The 20,913-nt window shown below is 50.6% G+C and overlaps 6 protein-coding genes across 6 annotated transcripts; 4 read left to right on the forward strand and 2 right to left on the reverse strand.

Moving 5' to 3' along the window:
- Positions 1-2,065: 2,065 nt before the first annotated feature.
- On the forward strand, positions 2,066-5,283 carry GCG54_00001901 (Zinc finger protein klf1; the record flags this gene model as incomplete). The annotated part of the gene is made up of 3 exons (XM_045402003.1): positions 2,066-2,412; positions 2,463-3,338; positions 3,387-5,283. 3 exons carry the CDS (start codon positions 2,066-2,068, stop codon positions 5,281-5,283), a joined length of 3,120 nt encoding a protein of 1,039 aa, XP_045270732.1.
- Positions 5,284-6,712: 1,429 nt separating this feature from the next.
- GCG54_00001902 (uncharacterized protein) lies at positions 6,713-8,572 on the forward strand (the record flags this gene model as incomplete). Its single annotated transcript, XM_045402004.1, has 6 exons — positions 6,713-6,898; positions 6,950-7,045; positions 7,095-7,703; positions 7,748-8,000; positions 8,060-8,210; positions 8,257-8,572. The coding sequence occupies 6 exons, from the start codon at positions 6,713-6,715 to the stop codon at positions 8,570-8,572; spliced, it is 1,611 nt and encodes a 536-aa protein (XP_045270733.1).
- Positions 8,573-8,624: 52 nt separating this feature from the next.
- Positions 8,625-9,217, reverse strand: GCG54_00001903 (uncharacterized protein; the record flags this gene model as incomplete). Its single annotated transcript, XM_045402005.1, has 2 exons — positions 8,625-9,041; positions 9,092-9,217. 2 exons carry the CDS (start codon positions 9,215-9,217, stop codon positions 8,625-8,627), a joined length of 543 nt encoding a protein of 180 aa, XP_045270734.1.
- A 368-nt stretch (positions 9,218-9,585) lies between these two features.
- Positions 9,586-10,878, forward strand: GCG54_00001904 (Peroxisome assembly protein 12; the record flags this gene model as incomplete). The annotated part of the gene is made up of 1 exon (XM_045402006.1): positions 9,586-10,878. One exon carries the CDS (start codon positions 9,586-9,588, stop codon positions 10,876-10,878), a length of 1,293 nt encoding a protein of 430 aa, XP_045270735.1.
- Positions 10,879-11,862: 984 nt separating this feature from the next.
- On the forward strand, positions 11,863-14,203 carry GCG54_00001905 (Endo-1 3(4)-beta-glucanase; the record flags this gene model as incomplete). Its single annotated transcript, XM_045402007.1, has 8 exons — positions 11,863-11,957; positions 12,015-12,229; positions 12,280-12,373; positions 12,420-12,495; positions 12,542-12,814; positions 12,865-12,980; positions 13,027-13,419; positions 13,471-14,203. The coding sequence occupies 8 exons, from the start codon at positions 11,863-11,865 to the stop codon at positions 14,201-14,203; spliced, it is 1,995 nt and encodes a 664-aa protein (XP_045270736.1).
- A 177-nt stretch (positions 14,204-14,380) lies between these two features.
- Positions 14,381-15,626, reverse strand: GCG54_00001906 (putative rhamnogalacturonate lyase C; the record flags this gene model as incomplete). Its single annotated transcript, XM_045402008.1, has 2 exons — positions 14,381-14,749; positions 14,796-15,626. The coding sequence occupies 2 exons, from the start codon at positions 15,624-15,626 to the stop codon at positions 14,381-14,383; spliced, it is 1,200 nt and encodes a 399-aa protein (XP_045270737.1).
- Positions 15,627-20,913: the final 5,287 nt, after the last annotated feature.

The raw sequence follows: 20,913 nt of genomic DNA on the forward strand, positions 1-20,913 counted from the left end.
ATGACTGGCCCCCGACCCAGACCCCGGGGGGGAGGGGGCTCCTCATTCACACCGGCCGGCTCATCTGGGAGGAGGTGCCAGAGGCGAAGTCGAGGGAGAGGAGGGAGACGAGAGTGGGAGTGCCATAAGACCCCCCACACTCCCACCCTGCGTCTCTGTCCTGCCTACCATCCATAGATGGCCGAATTGCTCTGCTGCTGCCCACTTCCCCAGGACCTGGACCCCGACTTGTGCCATTGAGGTTGATCAGTGAGACTCGACGACAGCAACCACATCACGACGCGAACGGGCACCACCCACGCACGACACCACGCGATCGCCAACCGCAGCCTCAAGGCCAATCTCGAACCCGCGCCCGCACGCCAGTCAACCTTCGCGAAGCTCCGACGAGTTTGCCTCTGTGTTTGCCTGGTCTTACTGCGACCCTACCACTTGCGAAATCCACCAGACTCGCTTTCTCTGCCCTTGCATCTCTCGACTTGGCAGGGTCAGTCTGTCTTTAGGTAGGCCATTCCCGTCTCCCGTATGTCGCAGCTTTCCCTTTCCTCACCCGCGCCTGTTGTCTCCATCCTCCCCTTTCGCCCAACCCCCCGTCCCGTTCGACATTCCACGGCACAGCAACGGCTTGGATGAGTGCCGTCGCGGGCCATGTCAGACGCGGGCCGCTACGCACATTCCATACCGGACATCGGCCAGGTTGGAGTCGTGGAATGGACCTGATACTCCACCCAAGACGACAGCCCGGCAGACTCTCGCCGCTGCTACTGCAGTTGTGAGGAACGCCGGACACCGAGACGATGACGGCGCATCCCGACGAGCCCTCTCCAGCTCGACCTGAGGCAGAGAGAGGTGCCTCATCCCCTTGAGGTGTCTGCAGCTACGGCCAAGGTTCGCTGGGAATGCCATAGGCGGACATCAACGGCTCGCTTCGGTTCGTTTCGCTCCAGGGGATATGCCGCGCCGGTGCGTGTACCTTTAAGCTACAGATACCCGCCCGCCCTCTGCGAAGACCAAGCGATCGGCGTACCGTGGTACATCCCGCCCTCATCTGGTCTACTCCCTGTCTTGCTTCCTTGAGGCTGGACTCCCCCAGACCACAGCGCGTGCGACTTGAACGGCGGCGTGCGCCTCCCCCAGGAAAACAGACGGAACCTTTTTTCTTTGCCCTCCGCGTCTTCCAGTCACCTCCAACTGCTCCCTTCCTGGTATCGGACTAGTCCTTTTCGTCGCCCGTGTCCTGGCAATAGTACACCGAGCTATATCGTGCTTTGCTTCACGGGGCGGAGCGCTCACTTAGGGCTCAGGGCCTTGCATCGCAAGAGGCCTTGCCCCAAGGTTCTCCCTCCTCCCACGGCGGGTAGCGGATGGCGGATGGCAGGCCTTGGTCTTCTTCGTCTCTCGTCGCTACACCCCCGAACGGCAGCGCTTGGTCCACGGCCCTTGATGACGGTCCACTCCATCCGCAACCTCCAACCTTGCCGTCTCTTATTCTTTTTGACACCCACCCCACCCCTCCTCTCATGCAGCCCGCGCTCGTCCATTTTACCGCAACAGGCGGCAGGCCCATCATTAATACCACGAACTCCACCGACATCCACTTGCTAACCCACCCCCAGCAGCACCAGCACCACCAACTCACCTTGGCTTACCTCGCCTGACCTCGCCTCAAGAGTGCCTTCACATAGGAAATCTCCTTCTGCCTTCTCAGCCGGCCACTCTTCTCGTCGCGCATTCGCATCTCCAGCTTGGCCGCCGTCGACTCTGCTGGCGAGACACCTCCCCGACAGTCATGTTTTGAAAACCCCTCTCCAATTGGCTTTGGAGAGGCCGAAACCAACAACCACGAGTGCGATTTTGCGCACGTCGTTGTACATTGCTAAAAAGGACGGAAGCCTGGTGGACTGATCCGCCCCAGTCTCGCCGCGCCACCACTGCACATATTCGAATCTCACGACGTATACGGTTTTCCTCGAGACGCCACCGCACCCCGCGCGCTCGAAGTTTTGCTGCGCGCCTGATTACAGTAGACGCCTGCGCCCCATAGCCCCTTGGCCATTCAGGAAACATGACTTCCGTATTACCGGCGCATACGTCTGACTTTACCAGTTCGATGCCCCTCTCTCCCCGAAGCTCTGCGACAATGGCACCGGGCCACGACTCGCGGGCGAGCCCGCAGCAGTTCATCAAGCAAGAGCACGACCCTGGAAGAGGGAGGCCGCGGGAGGGCTCCGAAGAAAAGGACGTCGACCTGGTGGACGACGATGGGGCCGACGGCGACGACGGTAAGGCCGGCTCGTCCAACTCAGACGGCGGCCCGGCGCGGAAGAGACGGAGAAGCCGCAAGGGCTTGGACAAGAAGTTTGAATGTCCCCAAGAAGGCTGTGGGAAGAGCTACTCAAGAGCCGAGCATCTGTCAGTAGACGCACGCACCAGAGCGACGGCTTCGACTAACACGCTTCTAGATACCGACACCAGTTGAACCACACACCCAAACAGATCTACGCTTGCGACTTCCCCGACTGCAATCGCACTTTTGTCCGGCTGGATTTGTGTAACCGCCACAGGGACCGCCACACGGCCAAAGGATCGGCTCTGAACCGCAAAGACTCGATGATGAGCCACATTTCTCCCACGACCGACCGGCCACCGTATCCCCTGCCCGGGTCGGCGTCGCCCGAAATCAGCCGGCCGGGCACCGGCTTCGCCAATGTGCGACAGAGCCAGATGCAGCAGTTTCAGTCGCCCAAGGAAGCCACGGGAAGCCCCTTTGCGCAGGCGACTCATACTCCTCCCACCGGATATCCCACGGGGGCAGCCCCCAATATGGACGGCTACATGCACCACGACGGTGGTTACGGAAACGTCCAGGCGCTTCGGCCTCGGCATCAGTCTCCAAACAACGGACCACGGCCGACGGTACAGACGAACGGGCCATACATGTCTCCGGTTTCCAACCAACATGGATACCACGGCCAGCAGCACAACACCCCGCAGTCCGCAACCTACACCACCCAGCAAAATTTTCCGCCCTTCAACCTTCCCCCGTCCGACTTCTCCAACGGGACGGGTAACGTACCCCGCGAAGCTGGCCAGACGTACGCACCGACCACCTCGGCTGAGTACAGCGAACAGGGGCATCCCCAGCAGTCGGGCGAGATGATGCTGCTCGACCAGATGTCGATGCCCGGGACGATCCCGGTCTTTGGGACCGACAGCATCCTCAGCAAGTCGCCGTACGTGACGATCCCGGAAGACTTTGTGGCCTACCTGTTCAACACCACCCAGCAGGGCGAGGGGTCACCTATGGGGCAGATAGTGCCCCCTCAGTATGCGAGCAAGTGAGTACATGTGATGTTCGTGCGTGAGTTGCGCTGACCTTTCTTTAGCTACGGAGAATACGGAAACTCATACAGCGTACCTTATGTCGGGACTGACGGCGTGCCGATGGGATACTTCCCGTCCGGCTCGCACCAGGTCATGGCCGTCAACAACCTGCTGGACCAGAACCTACCAGAGGCGACCATTTCAGAAGAGAAGAGTCAGGAGCTTTACGACTTTATCAGCCAGAGGTTCCACGAAAACGACCAGGCGCCGGCACTGCGGCAGCGCGACAGCATCCTGGAAGGGGATAGGACCGACGGCGACCACATGCTCAGCAAGCGGATGATGCAGGCCTACATCGGATCATACTGGGTCCACTTCAGCGACCAGATTCCCATCCTCCACAAGCCCACCTTCTCTCCCGACCGAACGCCGAATCTGCTGCTTCTCGCCATGATGACGATCGGTGCCGCCTGTCTCGATAAGACGCACGGGCAAAAGGTCACCAAGGCTGGCGCGCAGCTGTCCAACTTTCTAGCATGGCACTTGCGTTGGGAGATCTTCATGGCCCCCAACTTCCGCCCGCCGGCGAAGCTTTGGCTATTCCAGACCCTGCTGCTGCTGGAGCTGTACGAGAAGATGTACTCGACGAGAGAGCTGCACGAGCGAGCCCACATTCACCACGCGACGACAATTACCCTGATGCGGCGCGGCAGGTCGCTCATTGGCAAGTCGGCACTGGACTCACCACCGAATCCGCGAGACGACAAGAATAGTTCACGGCACTCTTCGGCATCAGGGGTAGCCCATACCGCGGACGAATGGTGGAATCACTGGATCACCAACGAGTCGACGCGCCGGGCGGCATTTGCCGCCTTCGTGATTGACTCGATACACGCAACCATGTTTGGCCATTCCACGGTGATGGTTACCCACGAGATGCGGCTCCCGCTGCCCTGCGACGACGCCATGTGGAAAGCCAACAGCGGCGCAGAGGTCGGTCGGATCGAGTCAAACATCATGTCGAACGGCATCAAGCCGATATCCTTCCTGGAGGGTCTCAAGCGGACGCTCAGCGGCCAGGGGGTCCAGACCAACCCGTTCGGCCGCATGGTCCTGATGGCCGGGCTCCTCAGCGTCAGCTGGCACATGAACCAGAGAGACCTCCAGGTCAACGTCCTCGGCGGCGGAGTTTCGCAGGCGCTGGGGGGCCGGGATAAGTGGCGGGGGACGCTTACACGCGCCTTTGATGCGTGGAAGGAGGACTTTGACAAGTCGCTCTCCCGGAACGAAGGCTCGTCGGATCCTTACCGGTTCGACTCCGCCAAGAAGAACGAGGCCAACGTGGTGTTTGAAAGTCGCACAGTGCTGCACCACCTCGCCCACATGGCGATGCACGTTGACATTGTGGACTGCCAGATTTTCGCCAGGGCGAAGCGGCTTCTGGGACGAGCCATCGGACAGCAGGACCTCAACAGCGCTCAGAGGAGAATGAGAGACCTCTGGGCGCCGTCCGCAAAGGCCCGAGACGCAACCTATTACGCGCTCAAATTCCTCTGCTCCGTCCTGATGCCTGACGGGGGAGGGTCGCCACAGTCAAACGGCTTCAAGTACGACGAGCCGTACACGGCCCGAGACGACGTGCTGCTCAACAGGCCGTGGGTTCTCTACTTTGCTGCACTGGTCGTCTGGTGCTACGGGTTCGCCCTCGAGGGGCCGTGTCCCGGGGTGCCTCTGCCAACCACGAAGCAGGAACAGGTGCGGCAAATGCGGGACTACCTGGCCAAGTACGGCGGTGTGTCTTCGCCAGAGGAGCTCAAGAGCTTGAAGGGCATCAACACGAACACGGCGCTGCTGCTCGTTCTCAAAGACTCTTTCGGAACCACACGCTGGGAGCTGCTCCACGAGGGAGCCAATCTCCTCAACAACTGCCTCCAGCTGAATTCTGGGGCAACGGCATAGCGAATCAAGACATAAGGCGGCGGGCATGATTTTCATTGATTGGCATCGGAACGAACCGTGACGGCGGCATCATGACGGGAGGATTCGGATTCACAATATACCACTTTTGTGCGAGTTATCATTTGGCAGGTCGTCAGGAGTTGGGACGATAATTTGGCATGACAGGCCTTACGGCCGCACCTCACATTTTTTCTGTACTGTATCTATACCCAACGAGGCGCCCTTCCCTTGAAGGCGTGTCGCATTGTTTGTGACATACGAATAGCATGAAGGCCGAGGCAGAGAATACCGAGTCTCGGCGAGTACATTGGCGAACTTGTCACTTTTCACATTGGTGCACCCTGTGGTTCTCATTTCATTGCTGACATGGCCGCTCGTCTCAGTCGGGCCGCGGCCCATGGCGAGAACAGAGGCAACGGGACGTGGGGTGCGTGTGGACCGAGAAGATGAAATCCCACCTATCCGGTCCCAAGGTGAAGGGTGATCTTGGCGGTTGGGCTGCATTCTTCACGGCATTCGCTGCGCCGTGTTGGTGCCTTCATTTAGGCTTTTTTGAAAAGGGGGCGACTAGGGGGCAACCAGCTGGATGGGTGTGTGCATATGGACTGGCGACTTGCTCGATGGGTGGCAGATGGGTGGCAGATGGGTGGCACATCTCTGCGGCGTGTAGATGATGCCGTCTCCTGGCGATACGCGGCCCACGTGGCCCGGGCCTTTCGGCTTTTCGTCCAGTGATGAAGCTCAGCGTCTAAGCTTCTTCGTTGAGTTGAAATACGCTTTGCGGCCTCCGACGGCGCCGGGTAAGTCCGCTGGGCCCGGGTCGGCTGGGTGTATCTAGGATGAAGCTTTGCCTATGAGGGTTGCCTTCATCTGGTCGATTTGCCTGTCTATGCTGCCTCGGTAGACTGCGGGCCCGCCCCGGACCGTCTGCCGGGTCCCGGTGGGTCCATCGGCGCCGAGTGTAAGTGCAAGAATTTGACGAAAGAGCATGTGCGTTGACTTACGTCATGATGATTAATGTAACGGTCCAACAACGCAAGCGCTGGTGAAGCAAGTCACAGTTGGGGTAGCTGGAACGGCGCCTCACTTTCAGGTAACGTGGAACAGGCTTTTCTTTTCTTGGTTGGTTGGAGAAGCGAACAGTACGAAGCAAACCTCAGCGGGTGAACCGTGATGGCATGAACTTGCCTGATTCGGTCGTAGTCTCCACCGCGCTGATACGTCGGAGCTTACCTCCTACCTCCGGAGAGTCGCCCGCCCACGTCCCCGCATGATGGGTTGGGTGTGGTGGACCAATCCAGGCCGACGACGTAAGTTTAAGCTTCTGTTGCGTCGTTCACCTCCCACCTCACTACATCTCGCACTCACCTCTTGTTTCGAAACGTTCTCATTCGTGAGCGAGCTGCGCTTACCTTGACTTGCAGAACAAATGGGTCACGCCGACGGGGCATCCAAGATGCTGCATCTCAACCTGCTGCCGGCGGAGATCCTCCACCACATCTTTGCGGGCCTCGAGCCGCGCGACCTCGGCCGCCTGCCCCGCACATGCCGCTTCCTACACACCTTTGTCAAGGGCAACCAGAAACTCTGCAAGGACGTTTATCTGAATGCGCTGGTGAGACGGTTGCGTGGCGATGTGATGAATGCGGTCTAACTGCGGCGACAGGACACCCCGGCAGACGCGGAACTGGACTGGGAGAAGGAGATTCACGACTACGTGAGGCTCAGTCTGCTCTGCACTGGTAGTAATGTGGATGATAAGGTGGGTAACTTTCCAGTTCATCGCATGGTCATGAGGCTTATCGTACTAGACTGACGAACTACCGTTCGTCTACGAGACCGTCAACAGGCTCCTCAAGAACGCCTCATCCACGGGCGAAGCACAAAACGAAGCCGGGACCCACGCAGCGTCACGAAACGCAGCATTTCTGGCGCGTGCCTTCCGCGAAGAGCCGGCGCGTCTAGCATTCCTTTGCCGCTCCTTCATCTTTGAGCGCGCGCGCAGCGAAGTACGGCCTATCCGCATCCCGGAGAAGCCCAAGGAGGCGCACCAACAGAGCGCGAAGCTGCACTGCCTGTACGGCCGACCGATCCTCAACTGTGGGCGCACGCGATCGTCGCGGGTGTATCCGTACGCGTGCTCCAAGGTGTACGACTTGCGGCAGTACACCCCGCGGACGAGATGGGGGCCGTTTATGGACGACGACACGGACCGCGTGGACTGGGAGAAGGTTGAGGCGATTCTGATTGTGCTGGGGAGCAACATACGCTCGCAAAACCTGACGGCCAAGGTGTTTAGTAATCTGTGGGAACGTCCGTTTGTTGGGTCGTGGGCTGGAAGTTACGTGCCTGCTCCGAATCGAGGGATCCAGGACTTGGACTTGAAGGACCCGTACGGTGTTGCTGGGACATGGCTGAGGGTAGGTGGTGGTTCTCACGGGTTGCACGTAACTAACAATCCCAGGTGGTGTGCTTCATTGACTACAACGACTTTTTCGGCTACAACTTTCCCCTCGACGACCAGATGCCGCGGGAGGTCCCCCGGCCAGCTTTGGACGTGGGCGAGGCCACCCGCCTCATAGTTATGAAGATCCACGTCACGGACGTGCAGCCGCCAGGCGAGCAGGACGGCAAAGACCTACCCGTCGTGCACTTTGAGGGCATCTCACGGTCGATTGACGACTCGTGGGACGAGAATGCCAACTCTGACCTCCGAGGTAGGTGCATGTGCTTGGCGTATCGTGCTCGTTGTCATTGTTAATTCTCCTCTAATCAGCAGTGAAAGGCACCGTCCGCCTGACGAAAGAGGGCGAGGTCCGCTGGACCACGTTCTCCATCTTCAGCGGCCACGCCCGATGGCGAAGCGAGGGGATCCAGATCGGCGGCGTCGGCTCCGCGAGAGGCGTCGTAGGGCATTGGTTCGACACGTGCGTATCATCAACCACTGGCAAGATCCAGGCTGACCAGGAGCAGAGACTACGACCCCCACGGCCCCTGCGGGCCCAGCGCGTACTTCAAGGTGTCTGACCGGGCGCCGAATCCCAAGGGCGACGACCAGCAGATCAGCTTTCACGACTTTTTGCCCATCATGGATTTTGAGGCGGACCTGGGCAGCGACGAGGACGACGAGGACTTTGTCGTGGGTGAGTGGGGTGAGGACGAGGAAGACGAGGAGATGGATGTCGAGAACGACAGGGAGGCCCTGGCGCAGGACCTGGCGGCGCTGGCCTCTGCGGACGCCGAAATCATCGACATGTTGCTGAACGGACATCACGTCATTGGCGAATGATAATGCAGTGTACAATTATGGTGTTCTATATTCTGATGAGGGCCCCTGTGGTCTACAACTTGCTGCTCGCAGGCGGGTCCGTGTTGTACTTGTGGTGCTCACACGTAACCAGGATGACGCCGTCGCTCTTCCTCCGCAGGACGCCCTTGAGCTGGCACAGGGTGCGGCCGACCTGGACAATCTCGCACTCGACGATGCACTCTTCCCCACAGGGGGCCGGGCGGAGATAGCTGCAGCTGAGGGTGCGGGAGACACCGAGGAACTGCCAGAAGCCCGGCTTGTCGTTGATGAGGGCCAGCGGGAGGGTGGTGAGGAAGTCGAAGAGCGTCGCAGCGCAGCCGCCGTGCAGATTGCCGCCCCTATTGCAATGGTCCGGCTGGACCGTGAAGGAGAAGGTCGCCGAGGGGTGCGGGCTTGATGCGTCTGTCGAGAGGAGTGTGACGTGGGGCATAATCTCACGCATCCAGTTCTGTGTCTTGTCAGTCTTTGTTGTGAGAGTCATATGTGAGAAGGACGCACCCCGGACTTGAGCTGGCCATTTTCATTCTTCTCGAGCGATATCCATGCTTTGATGCGATCTTCGGGGGTGTCGGCGTCGAAAATAGTCTTGAAATGAGACGGGATGCGGTTAGAGTCTCTGGCCATATTGATAACTTGACCCGTATTGACGAGTGCTAAAGATGCGTGCTCAATGAAGGCTTCAAAATGATTATATAAAATCAATGTGTATTGGTGTCTATTGCGCATTAAGTGAGGTTGTTTATGAAGGAACTCCATTACCATTCCGGGCCCCTGGGCGTCCGTCAGTAGCAACGCCCCGCTAATCGCTGCTGGCTTCCCCGGGTTCTGGGTCCCAGCTTCGGCACGCTAGTGGAAAGTGCCTCGGCAAATCCCATCGGTACCGCCGACTTCCTGCTCCTGACAAACCACCAGTCCATCAGCGAACATGTCGAGATAACAGCCTTCGACACCCGAATCATCACCAATTCAATGAACGACCGAGACCGCCCGCCATGGAGTTCATGACCGCCCTTCGGGGCTCTTTCGACGACCAAAAGCCCTCCCTCTTCGAGCTGATCTCCGAACAGCAGCTCAACTCCCTCCTCCCCCCGACGATCCGATACCTCCTCACGGTCGCGACGCAGCGCTACCCACGGTACCTCCTCCGCGCCCTCAACTCCTTTGACGAGCTGTACGCGCTGTGTATGCTCGTCGTCGAGCGCCACTACCTCAAGACCCGCGGCGGCAGCTTCACGGAACACTTTTACGGCCTCAAGCGCGAGAGGGCCCTGCATGCTGAGATCCCGCGCGCGAGCGCCAGCGCGCCGCACATTGTGCGGGACACGTTGAAGCTGACCACAAAGGATGTGTGGATGAACCTGGCCGTGATGGTCGGGATACCGTACCTCAAGCGCAAGCTCGACGAGGGGTACGAGGTCAACGCGCCCCGCGCGTTGCTGGGCGCGGCGTACACGCAGATGCCGCCGAACCCGACGTGGAAGCAGAGGTTCCTGCACTACTACCGCTGGTTCCTGCGCAATGTCTACCCCAGCGTCAACGCGGCCTACTACTTTGCGCTGCTGTCCTTCAACCTCGCGTACCTGTTTGACAACAGCAAGTACCACAACCCCTTCATGTGGCTTATCAACACCCGCGTGCGGCGGATGACGGGGGCAGACTACCAGGCCATCGACGCCCTGACGAGCGGCGCCCCGGCAAAGGGCGGCGCGCCCCCCGGCTGGCGCTCGCTGTTCTCGCCGCGTGAGATGGGCCCGCGGCTGCTCTCCAGCCTGTCGATGCTGCTGCCGATGAGTATCTTTGCGCTCAAGTTTCTCGAGTGGTGGCACGCGTCCGACTTTGCGAAGCAGCTGTCGCGCAAGGCGACGGAGACGCTGGATCTGCCGCCACCCGTCGTGTCGGGGCTGGCGGGCAAGGGAGGCTCCGCCGAGAAGAGCAAGGGCAAGGAGACTGCTGGTGGCGACGAGGCCGTGGCGGCTGCTGTCCCGGCCGCGGAGACGGCGCCCATTGCCACGCCTTCACTGCTGCCCATCTACACGGTCCCCGCGCCCGAGGACTCTGCGCTGTGTCCGGTGTGCGAAGAGCCGATCGCGACCCCGACGGCGTGCCAAACGGGCATCGTGTACTGCTACTCGTGTATTCACCGATGGGTGGAGGGCATGCACCCCAAGCAGGAAGACTTCATGGCAGACAAGGAGGGCAAGTGGGAGAGCGGGCAGGGACGGTGCGCGGTCACCGGACGACGCGTTCTGGGCGGCACGGAGGGGTTGAGGAGGATCATGGTGTAAGAATAGACGTGGGCCAGCGACCAGTGGGAGAGCATTCTACGAAAGGGATCATTTTAGAGCATCCGGAAAAGGCCGGCGTTTGGGATGTGATGTCAGTTTGTCACATACACATGAGTAATATACCCCCCTTGATCTGACATTCGAGTCTTTTGCGAGTGAGCAGTTGGTGAAGCAAGGGTCTGCTATAAAAAAAAAAAGGACGCCAGCCGGCTTTTGGAATGAATAAACGCGTCCAGGGTGTCTTGGTCTGAACCCACGCCGCCCTCCCTTTCTACGGCTTTTCAGGCGTCCCACTGGCGCCCGATGCTAGCCTCACGAAACACGTATTGGTCTTGTTCGTCCTTGTCGTCAGTCTCTGGAGCCCCAATTCAGAGACACAGTCTCGCACTCGAACGGTGCCAACGCTCACACGTCGATGTCTGAGGCTCTCTTCTCCTGCGAGGAGGCAACTCCCGGCGGTGCGGATGCATTCCACCGGTTCCTTTTTCCTGCTTCAGGCTTGACTTCTTTCAGCCGCCTGAATGGGATAGACTGTATTGAATTCTCTGTTTGGGAGCCAGACTGACCTGGCTTCTCCAGCCCGGACCGAGGGGCGGACGTCATTCGCTGGGAGGGGTCTCCCCGGGCGAGCAGAAGGAGGCTGGGAGGGCTCTTGGGGAGACGGCGCGGGCGCGGCATTCCTTGATGGGATGGAGGGGTGGTGATGTTTCTGTTCCTGAGGGTTGGCGATGGTGATGCGCCATTGTAAGGGATATTGGGCTGGCGATATAAGGATGCCGCCGCGAGGCTGCCCTTTGCGAGGGGAAGACTTATTGGTCTCGTTGCGCTCTCTGTACGAATTCGAACCATCGTCAGTCCTTCGCTGTCTGTCTCGTATCCCACCCTCTCTTGTTTCTCAGTGGCGGTGTCGGTCACTCATACACACTCATTGTTGTTTGAAAAAGGTAGCACATAGGATCAGCGACGAAGGAAAAGAAAGGAAACATGGCGTACAGCCTGTCGCATTCGTACTTTGGCGCCAATTTCGTGTCTGATTTCAACTGGATCAATTATGCAGATCCGTCCAACGGCTTCGTACGGTAATGAAGCCTCTGAAAGACTTCACGAAGACGCCTGCTAAGCCTTCCCCTCAACAGATACCAGACCCAGCCGGACGCACTCGCCAAGGGTCTGTACTCGATCAACCCCGACACGCAGGCCGTGACCCTCGGCGTGGACGACACAAATGTGTACGCACTAAGCGAAGGCCGGCCCAGCGTGAGGCTGGAGAGCAAGCAGGTCTACAACGGCGGTCTCTTCATCGGAGACTTTGCGCATATGCCCCCGTCGGTGTGCGGACTGTGGCCCGCTTGTATGTAGTCGTTACGTGGCGTACCGAGTTGCAAAGCTGACGAGCCGCAGTCTGGATGTACGGGCCCGACTGGCCTGCCAGCGGAGAGATTGACATCATTGAGGGCGCAAACCAGGCGACCGTGAACGTCATCTCCGGACACACGTAAGTCTCGCCGTGGCATCTTCGAGACGGGGCTGACATGGCGTAGAACATCGGGCTGCACCCTGCCCAATAACCCAGCCGTCAGCGGCCAGACCCTTCTCACCGACTGCGAAAGCCCAGGGGTATGCTTCCACAGGTCTGATGAAGTGCTCCCGCTGACCGTGACAGACGACCAACAACGCCGGCTGCAACTATGTTCCCCCCACCTCGGACACGCACACGTATGGAGACCCTTTCAACGCCGTTGGCGGAGGCGTGTACGCGCTGGAGTGGACGGACGATGCCATCAGCGTCTGGCACTGGCCGAGGCAGAGCATTCCCGCCGACATTTTGTCCAAGAAGCCCGATCCGTCCGGGTGGGGTTTGCCGACTGCGCTGTTCGGGACGTCGACCTGCGAGGTTGACAAGTACTTTAAGGATATGAGCATAGTGATCCAGACGGTGAGGAGACGCGTGAACATGGCTGCTGAGTGTTGAGGCTGACTGTGTAGAACTTTTGCGGTGACTACGCCGGCAACATCTGGGGCCAAGCCAGTGACACTTGCAACCAGGTCGCCCCTACATGCAACGAATACGTCGCGAACAACCCCAGTGCATTCACGAGCGCGTAAGTCATAGCTGCCACTCGCAAGACCGGAGACTGACGGGTGCAGGTACTGGGAGGTCAACTACATTGACGTCTACCAGCTGGGCCTGGGCAACACTACAACCAGCACCCCTGAGCCGACGACGACGACGACCGTCAAGACCACGTCCACCGTCTTCACGACGGTACCAAACCCCGCAACCATGAGCCACAACAACACAGCGATCATCTCAACCACTCTCCCCTCTGCTGCGGTCTCCACGGCCCCGCCGAGCCCGTCGACCGATCCGCTCGTCCCTGAGCGCGAGCCGGCGACCATTGACGGATACGCTTTCCTGGGCTGTTTCGGCTCGGCAACAGGCTTCAGCACGTTCACAGCAAAGGCGTCGGCGACGGATATGACGCTGCAAAAGTGTGTTGATCTGTGCACGCCGAGCAAGTATGCTGGTGTCCACGACAAGTACGTGCCCCTTTCCCAGATGAATGTGTCTGCTGCTGACAGAATGTAAAGCGAGTGCTTCTGCGCAGACGAGCTCGATCCCAGTACTAGAGCCGAGGCCGAACGCGCACGCTGCAACATCCCTTGCCCTGGGAACAGCACACAGTTCTGCGGCGGAAACGCGAATGTCTCACCAGCCCCGTCCCGTCTTATGTTCCTTCATCGTCGCGCCGCGCCGGCCAACTACCTTCTCACCGTCTACGGCCGCGTCAGCGACCAGACGCCTCCCCCGGCGCCACCTCTGGGCGACCCCGAACCTCATGTCCCGTCGACCTCGACCGTGGTGACAACCGTGACCTACACCACTGTTGTCGACGGCTCAATGGCGCCCACTGAACACGTGACGACCATCCTCGTCCCCGGCTGCAACAAGTACTGCGCCGGAGACGGGCAGCCAAATGCCATCATCGTGCCAATGACCACCACGGTGGTATCCTGTAATGCCTGCGGCGCTCACGGGGAAAACCAGGCCACCATCACCATCCCGCTGCAAATGGCGGCAGCACCGGTCACCACGGCCGCGACAGGATACTATCCCACCGCCAGCCCAGTGACGACACCACCTCCCGCTGGAGGAGCTGGGGGAGCCGGAGGATCGCCAGGGAGTGGAGGCGCACCTGGAAGCGGAAGCACACCTCAGCCGTCGATGGTGCCGATCAACTCGGCGCCAGGCCGGCACCTCGGCTGGTCTGCGTGCGTGGGAGTCGCATTCGGGGCGATCTGCTCCGTGCTGATGTTTGTTTAATAATACGGCATCATCGTCGGACGGGTGGGGCTGGTCCCGGTGCATTTGGCGGAGCATTTGGATTTCTTTTGAGGCTTTTTACTATACCACGTTCATTAGCATAGACATCACCATGATACCACACCAGCGCAACGGGCGCACGTACTGCTAGAATACAACGCACAACAAACATATCTGTCACAGATCTACCACCTCCACCGGATTCCCTAGTCGTCCCGTGTTGCCGTACATCTGCGCCGCGTTCACCATGAGGCTGCTGGTGTTGCCGCCGGGCCCAATCATGAGCCATTTCCATATCACGCCGTGTATGCCGTAGCCAAGCACACGCAGAGCGCCCAGCCAACCGGAGTGCGGGAAGAAGTCACGCACAAGTCCCCGCGGAGGCTGGGCGATGAGGTTCTCGTAGGCTCGCTGGCAGTCGTCAAAGTGTACCGTCTGGCGGCCATGCCCCCAGTGTACGTGGCCAAAGACGTGCAGTTTGGGGCGCACTCGCCATACCTCCTCCAAAAGACCGGCGCAGCCTAGGCCAAGGTCCAGGTGGTGTTTCTGCTACTTGTCAGAGGGAGCAAGACCGACAGAGAAGGCGACATACTGGGGGAGCGTGCGTGATGAGAATGTCAGTGTCAATTGGAACAGTGTTCGCCCACGGCGGCGAGGCGCGGTCGTATTGGAAGGCCATCTCGGGGCCGCCACACGCGGGGATATCGGGAGACCCGTAGATCTTGAGGCGGCGGCCGCCCTTGAACTCCAGCGTCACGGCATCGTGGACCAGGTAGCGGATGCCCTTGAAGTCGAGCGTCTTGCCACGGTCCTCGGGGCGGCGGGCACTCAGGTCGAAGAAGCTGTCGTGGTTGCCGCAGACGAGGATCTTGTGCTGGTGGGGGAAAGAGGCGAGCCAGTCGAGCTGCGCCTGAATGTCGTCTGCCGTGCCAGCATTGGTGAGGTCTCCCGCGTGAATGAGCAGGTCTCCCGGGGGTACGCGGACGTTTATTTGGTCGTGGGTATCGGAGAGGCAGACGACGCGGATGGCGGGCTTGTCGCGGGGCGGTCTAAAGGGGCGGCCGCGGAGGAAGAGGAGAATGCTATATATTATCGTGACGAGCAGGTGGAGAGGGGAAATGAGGAGGGAGTCGAGGAGTGTTGGGGGCTCCCAGTCGTTTTTGCGGCGAAGGCCGAGGGCTGTGAGGAGAGTCATCTGAGGCGACGGGCTGTTCTGCAGCTTCAGATGCCTTGCCTGGGTGTCGGGAGGTGATTGATTGGGGTTATACGGGATCCATGCGGGTGCGTGCTGTGCTGCGGAAAGGACTGAGGTGAGGCATACGGTGAGAATGAGGTTGAGATCTTCACATGGGACGAGGAGCTCCCAGCAGCTGCCCGAGCTGAAACCCCACCGATGACAGCACCACCACCACCACCACTCCATGGTTTTAGCATGGCAGCCGTTCGTCGCATAGCGAGGAGGGGTATGGAAGTCTGCAGGGACTAGTAGCTTAAAACCCTCTTTTTTTCTATGGCTACGGCTGGTATGCGTGCGTATAGTAGTGCCCTCGCTTAAATAAATATATCTGATTAGTTGATTACGTATATAGACCTCCTTAGTAGTTATTTATAAATCTCCTACTTATACTAGTTTCTACTTTTTTTCTTCCCTTATTAAAATAATAATCTAGTAAGTGAATATTTATATATATTACTATATAATATAACCCTATTTTTTATATATTTTCTCTCTATTATTCTTATATCTCTATTATACTTTTATATATTATTAATATATATTTTAGTATAGTACTAATATATCTTTATTAGTCCTTAATAAGGTTAGTAATATAGTATTACTAGTTAAAATTTTAATTATATTCCTATTTAATCTTATTTATAACTATAAAAGCCTTAGTTTAACTAAGTACTTACTTATCTATAAGTATATACTTCTATTTATAATTATTTAGAGTAATTTAGTTAATTATATATCTAGATAGTTTTAAGTATATTTTTAAGGCTATTTTTAGCTATTATAACTTTAATAATATAAGTATATATTCTATCTCTACCCTCTTTTTTATTATATATTTACTAATATTTCTATATATAGCTTAAAAACTTTATCTACTTTTATTTAATCTTTTTAAACTTAAATAATACCTATATATTCTTATCTTTTAAGTTAAGCTAGTTATAAGTAGCTAATAGGGTATAGATATATATATATAGTAATATATATAAAAGCTATATAAGATATTATTACTATAATAAGAGATATAGTCTTTATTAGAAGTATATATCCTTTAGTATAAGCTTTTATACTAACTATCTTTATAATAATAAGGGAACTAACTATACTTTTATTCTTAGTAATATTTCTTCTTATATAACTATATATAATACTTATTAATATATATATAGGTATAAGTACTCCTATTAGTACCTCTAAGAAGTATAAGTATATAGCTTTAATTATTTTTATTATTAAGCCTACTTAGCCTACTTAGTAGTTTACTTAAGTTATATAGCTTTCTATAGACTTAGATAATAATATTTTTAATAATAAGGATACTAATAAGGTTATATAATTACTTTTCTATTTAATTAAGCTTAAAACCTTCTGTTATTTTATAAAGGACTTTATATACTTTATTAATATTATTAATTAGGATACTAAAGGTATATATACCTCTATATATTATTAATTACTACTTACTAATATTTATATAGCTCTAAAGGCTACTTCTTAATCCTAGCCTACTTAGAACTAATAAGCTATATTATTATATTAGCTAATATATATATATATATAACTTCTTCTTCTTAGTATAAAGTTTATTAGTTTAGGGTTTTAGTTTATAATAGTATATATAGGTTAATATTAGTAGTATATAGGTCTATATAAGTTAGCTAAAAGGTCCTTTTATATATATTAAAGTATACTACTATATATATTAATATAAGGTAGAGTAAGGTTTTTCTTTCTATAGAATAATTAATTATATTTACTTATTATACTATACTTATATATATACTTAATTTATAATAGTTTAACTATAAAAAGATCTAATACCTCTTTATATAGAGATCCTTAAAAAGCTTATAGATTAATAGCTATATTATATAATAATTAATTAGTTATTTAAGGTATATAAAATTAAAATCTCTTTTATAACCTTTAAATAATACTTTATATAATAAAATATTTATTATGAAATTTATTTAATATTTACTGAGGATTTATTTTACTAAATATAATCCCTCTTTTTTAAGTAATAACTTATAGATAAATAAATCTTTTAAATACTTATATTAGAGGGGTTTATAATCTTAATAAGAGGTTTATAAACCTTATAATAATAGAATAGAATATTATAGTATTAGAATCTAGAATAACTTACTCTTATACGCTCTTATATAGTTATTTTCTTTTAAAGTATACTCTTAGAAGTATATATAATAAGAGGGTATAGCTATAAATACCTCTATATATATATATACTAATAAGGCTATATTATTAGCTACTATATTTTATATAATACTTATTATAAGGTCTTTCTTAATGAAGTATCTAATTATTTAAAAGAGATAAGATACTAATAGAAGGGATAGATAATACTTAGGCTAAATTTTATCTAGTTACTTAATATATATAATAAATTACTTTTATATAGTTTTGAGATTTATATAGGTATTAATATATATTTCTAATATATTATATAGTTTTATATTAGTATCTCTATATATATATTATAGAATATTATAGCTTAGTACTTTAGTGTATTAAACTAATATAACTATATACTATTTATTATTCGTTCTAATTAAGGTATTAAAATAACTCTAATTATAGAGATCTAGTGGTATCTATTATAATCCTATATAAAGGGGTATTAGGGTGAAATAATACTAATTAAGTTTTAAGATTATTAGATCTTTAGTAAAAATATCTATAATATTAAGATTAAGAGCTAATAAAATTATTTATATTAGAGCTAATCTACTTTTTAATAAGTAAGTACTTTAAAAGCTATATCTTATTATATATTTATATATATTCTTATTTTAGGAGTATCTTAGGCGTTTATAGATATATAAGCTTTTTAACTCTTAGTTTATTTTTAATTAGATTACTCTACTTTTTATCTTTATATTAATAATCTATATAGATTTTATAATATTTATATAGGTTTAGAATACTTATTATATTTATTTATAGAAAAACTAACTTTATATAGTTAATAGTTAGCCTTAATATTTATACTATTAGCTAGACTTTTAGATTATATAAGATTATACTTAGTTAATTAACTAAGAATAGTTTAAGGAGATTAAAAACGCCTTAAATTATTAGGGTATAGATTTTAATAACTACTTTCTTACTTATATTATCTAGTTATATAAGGATATTATAGTAATAATATTACTAATACCTAAAAAGGCTATATTTAGGGATATTAATATAGAATACTTTAGATTTATATAGTACTCCTTTTTATAGGAACGTTTAAAGTACTATTAGCTTAATAAGTAATAGCTAGAGCTTAGATTACTTAATATACCTTATAGTAGAGTATTATAGCTAAAAGAATACTTATAATAATAGGGGATTAATATTAATAATTTAATACTTATTAAGCTTAAAAGTAAACTAAATAATAAAGAAGTAAATTAAAGTAAATAACTAAATATAAAGCTATTAAGCTTTATATAAGAAGGGAAGGTTTTTTTTAATATTTATTTATATACTTTATTTAGTTATTTCTTCTCCTCTATTTATATTTTTAATTATACTATAAAGATTATTTTACTTCTCCTCTTTTATAGTAATATTACTATTTATATTATTAAAGATAGAATAAGACTATTTATAAGTAATAGAGGGTATTAAGAGTTATTCTTCTTAAGTTTTAATAGAAAGTTTATAAATAACTTTAGTTTAAGATTATATAGAGGGTATTTTTAAACCTTTAATTTTAATTAGAGGTATATATCTCTATTTAGTTTTAATTAATATCTTTTCTTATTTAATAGCTAGAGAAGAGCTTTTAGTCTTAATATTCTCTTTAGATCTTTTTTAAGTAAGTATTAAATTCTCTATAATTATTTAGCTAAGAGATTTATAAATTTATATCTTCTTAGATAAAACCTCTAAGAATTAAGTTTGTAGTTATAACGCAGCCCCCCCGCAAAAAGACTATAGCAAAATTCACCCTATACGCAGGCATAATTCTAGAAACACTATATAGGCACTTTAACCTATGCCCTCTACTAATTAAGGAAAACAGTATAGAAACCCTATACGTTCCTGCTAATAGGCAAACCCTCTGAACATCACTATATAAAGTTAAAAGCGCGCTCTAGCTAAATAGACTAATAGAACAGTAATAGCGCTAGCTGCATAGCATAGGGCTAGCAGCGCTATATATAGTAGGGCTGATTATATTAGGGCTGAATAGGTTACTAAGGCTCTTATAGCGACAGCTTTACTAAACCTTCTAGTAAAGTAAACGCTACTACATAAGAGATAACTCCTCAACTAAAGAGGTTATTAGAAGAGGTTCTCACAACTAGAAATATAAAAACTCTGCTACACGCAAAGCCTTATACCTATCCCTCTTCCTCTTCCTCTTCCTCATCTTTAAACCTATATTAACAACCTATTCTCATCTAAGAAATATAAATTAAGGAGTATTACATAAAGCAAAAGGCATACCTACAACCCACAACAAGTCCTAAAGCTTCATAATATCTGCACTATAAGAGATATATAAGAACGCTAATCCCCTATAAAGCACACCCTTCTATAAGCAAATAGCTGAGGGTATTACTATATAGGATAATATCTATATACTAAATAAAGCCTTTAAATTTAGCAAGTACTCTTTTGCTAATTAGCAGCATATCATCAGAGTAGTAATAGCTAAAGCCCTTATAAATACCCCTAAAGGGGACCCTCTCTATGCTATAATTAAGGCGATAAATAATAGCCCTAAACGCCTCTACGTAGAGGCTATACGTATCTCTAGCTATCCTAAAGAGTAGCCCTTCTTCGCATAAGCCCTCTATAATACTAAGGCAGAAGTAGCCTAAGCCTAAGTATAAGCATAGGCATAGTAGAGCTTAAATATTAGTGAGTGCGCTTTACACTAAATAGAGAGAGCATTACTAACAACAGCATAGCTACTGCGAAAGCGTTAGCCAGCCTAATTAAATAAGAAGACTAGATAGTAACAACTTACTTCTAAAGAAGCCACTATAGCAGACAGCAAAGCAGTAATAGAGACAGTATTTAATAGTAGCATAGGTAATACACAAGAGAGAGGATAGGTTAACAGTTTAGTAGTTAGTAATTAAGTAATTAAGTAATTATAAACTATATCGTTATTAAAGTGAAGTTAAAGATCGTAAGGTTATTAACATGTATATATAAGTGTAGCTGTAGTTAGGAGAGGGATGTAGTTAGAGACTATAATTATATAACTAAAGGCTGTATATATTATTAGGAGGCGTGAAGTTAAGAGGTCTATCGCTCTAAATAGGTAAAAATCACTATGAACAGCTAGAGGCTAAACCTCTAAGAATATTAGAAGGTTTATATATATAAAGTAAGTTAGTATAACTAGATTTATACCTTTATTAATTATAGTACTTATCTCTTAAAAGAACGTTTTAACTAATATAGTTTTATAGATAGTATTAATATAATTATAGATATCTATAGG

The sequence above is a fragment of the Colletotrichum gloeosporioides genome (assembly GCF_011800055.1).
Source record: "Colletotrichum gloeosporioides strain Lc1 chromosome Unknown consensus_7, whole genome shotgun sequence".
NCBI classification, from domain to species: Eukaryota; Fungi; Ascomycota; class Sordariomycetes; order Glomerellales; family Glomerellaceae; genus Colletotrichum; species Colletotrichum gloeosporioides.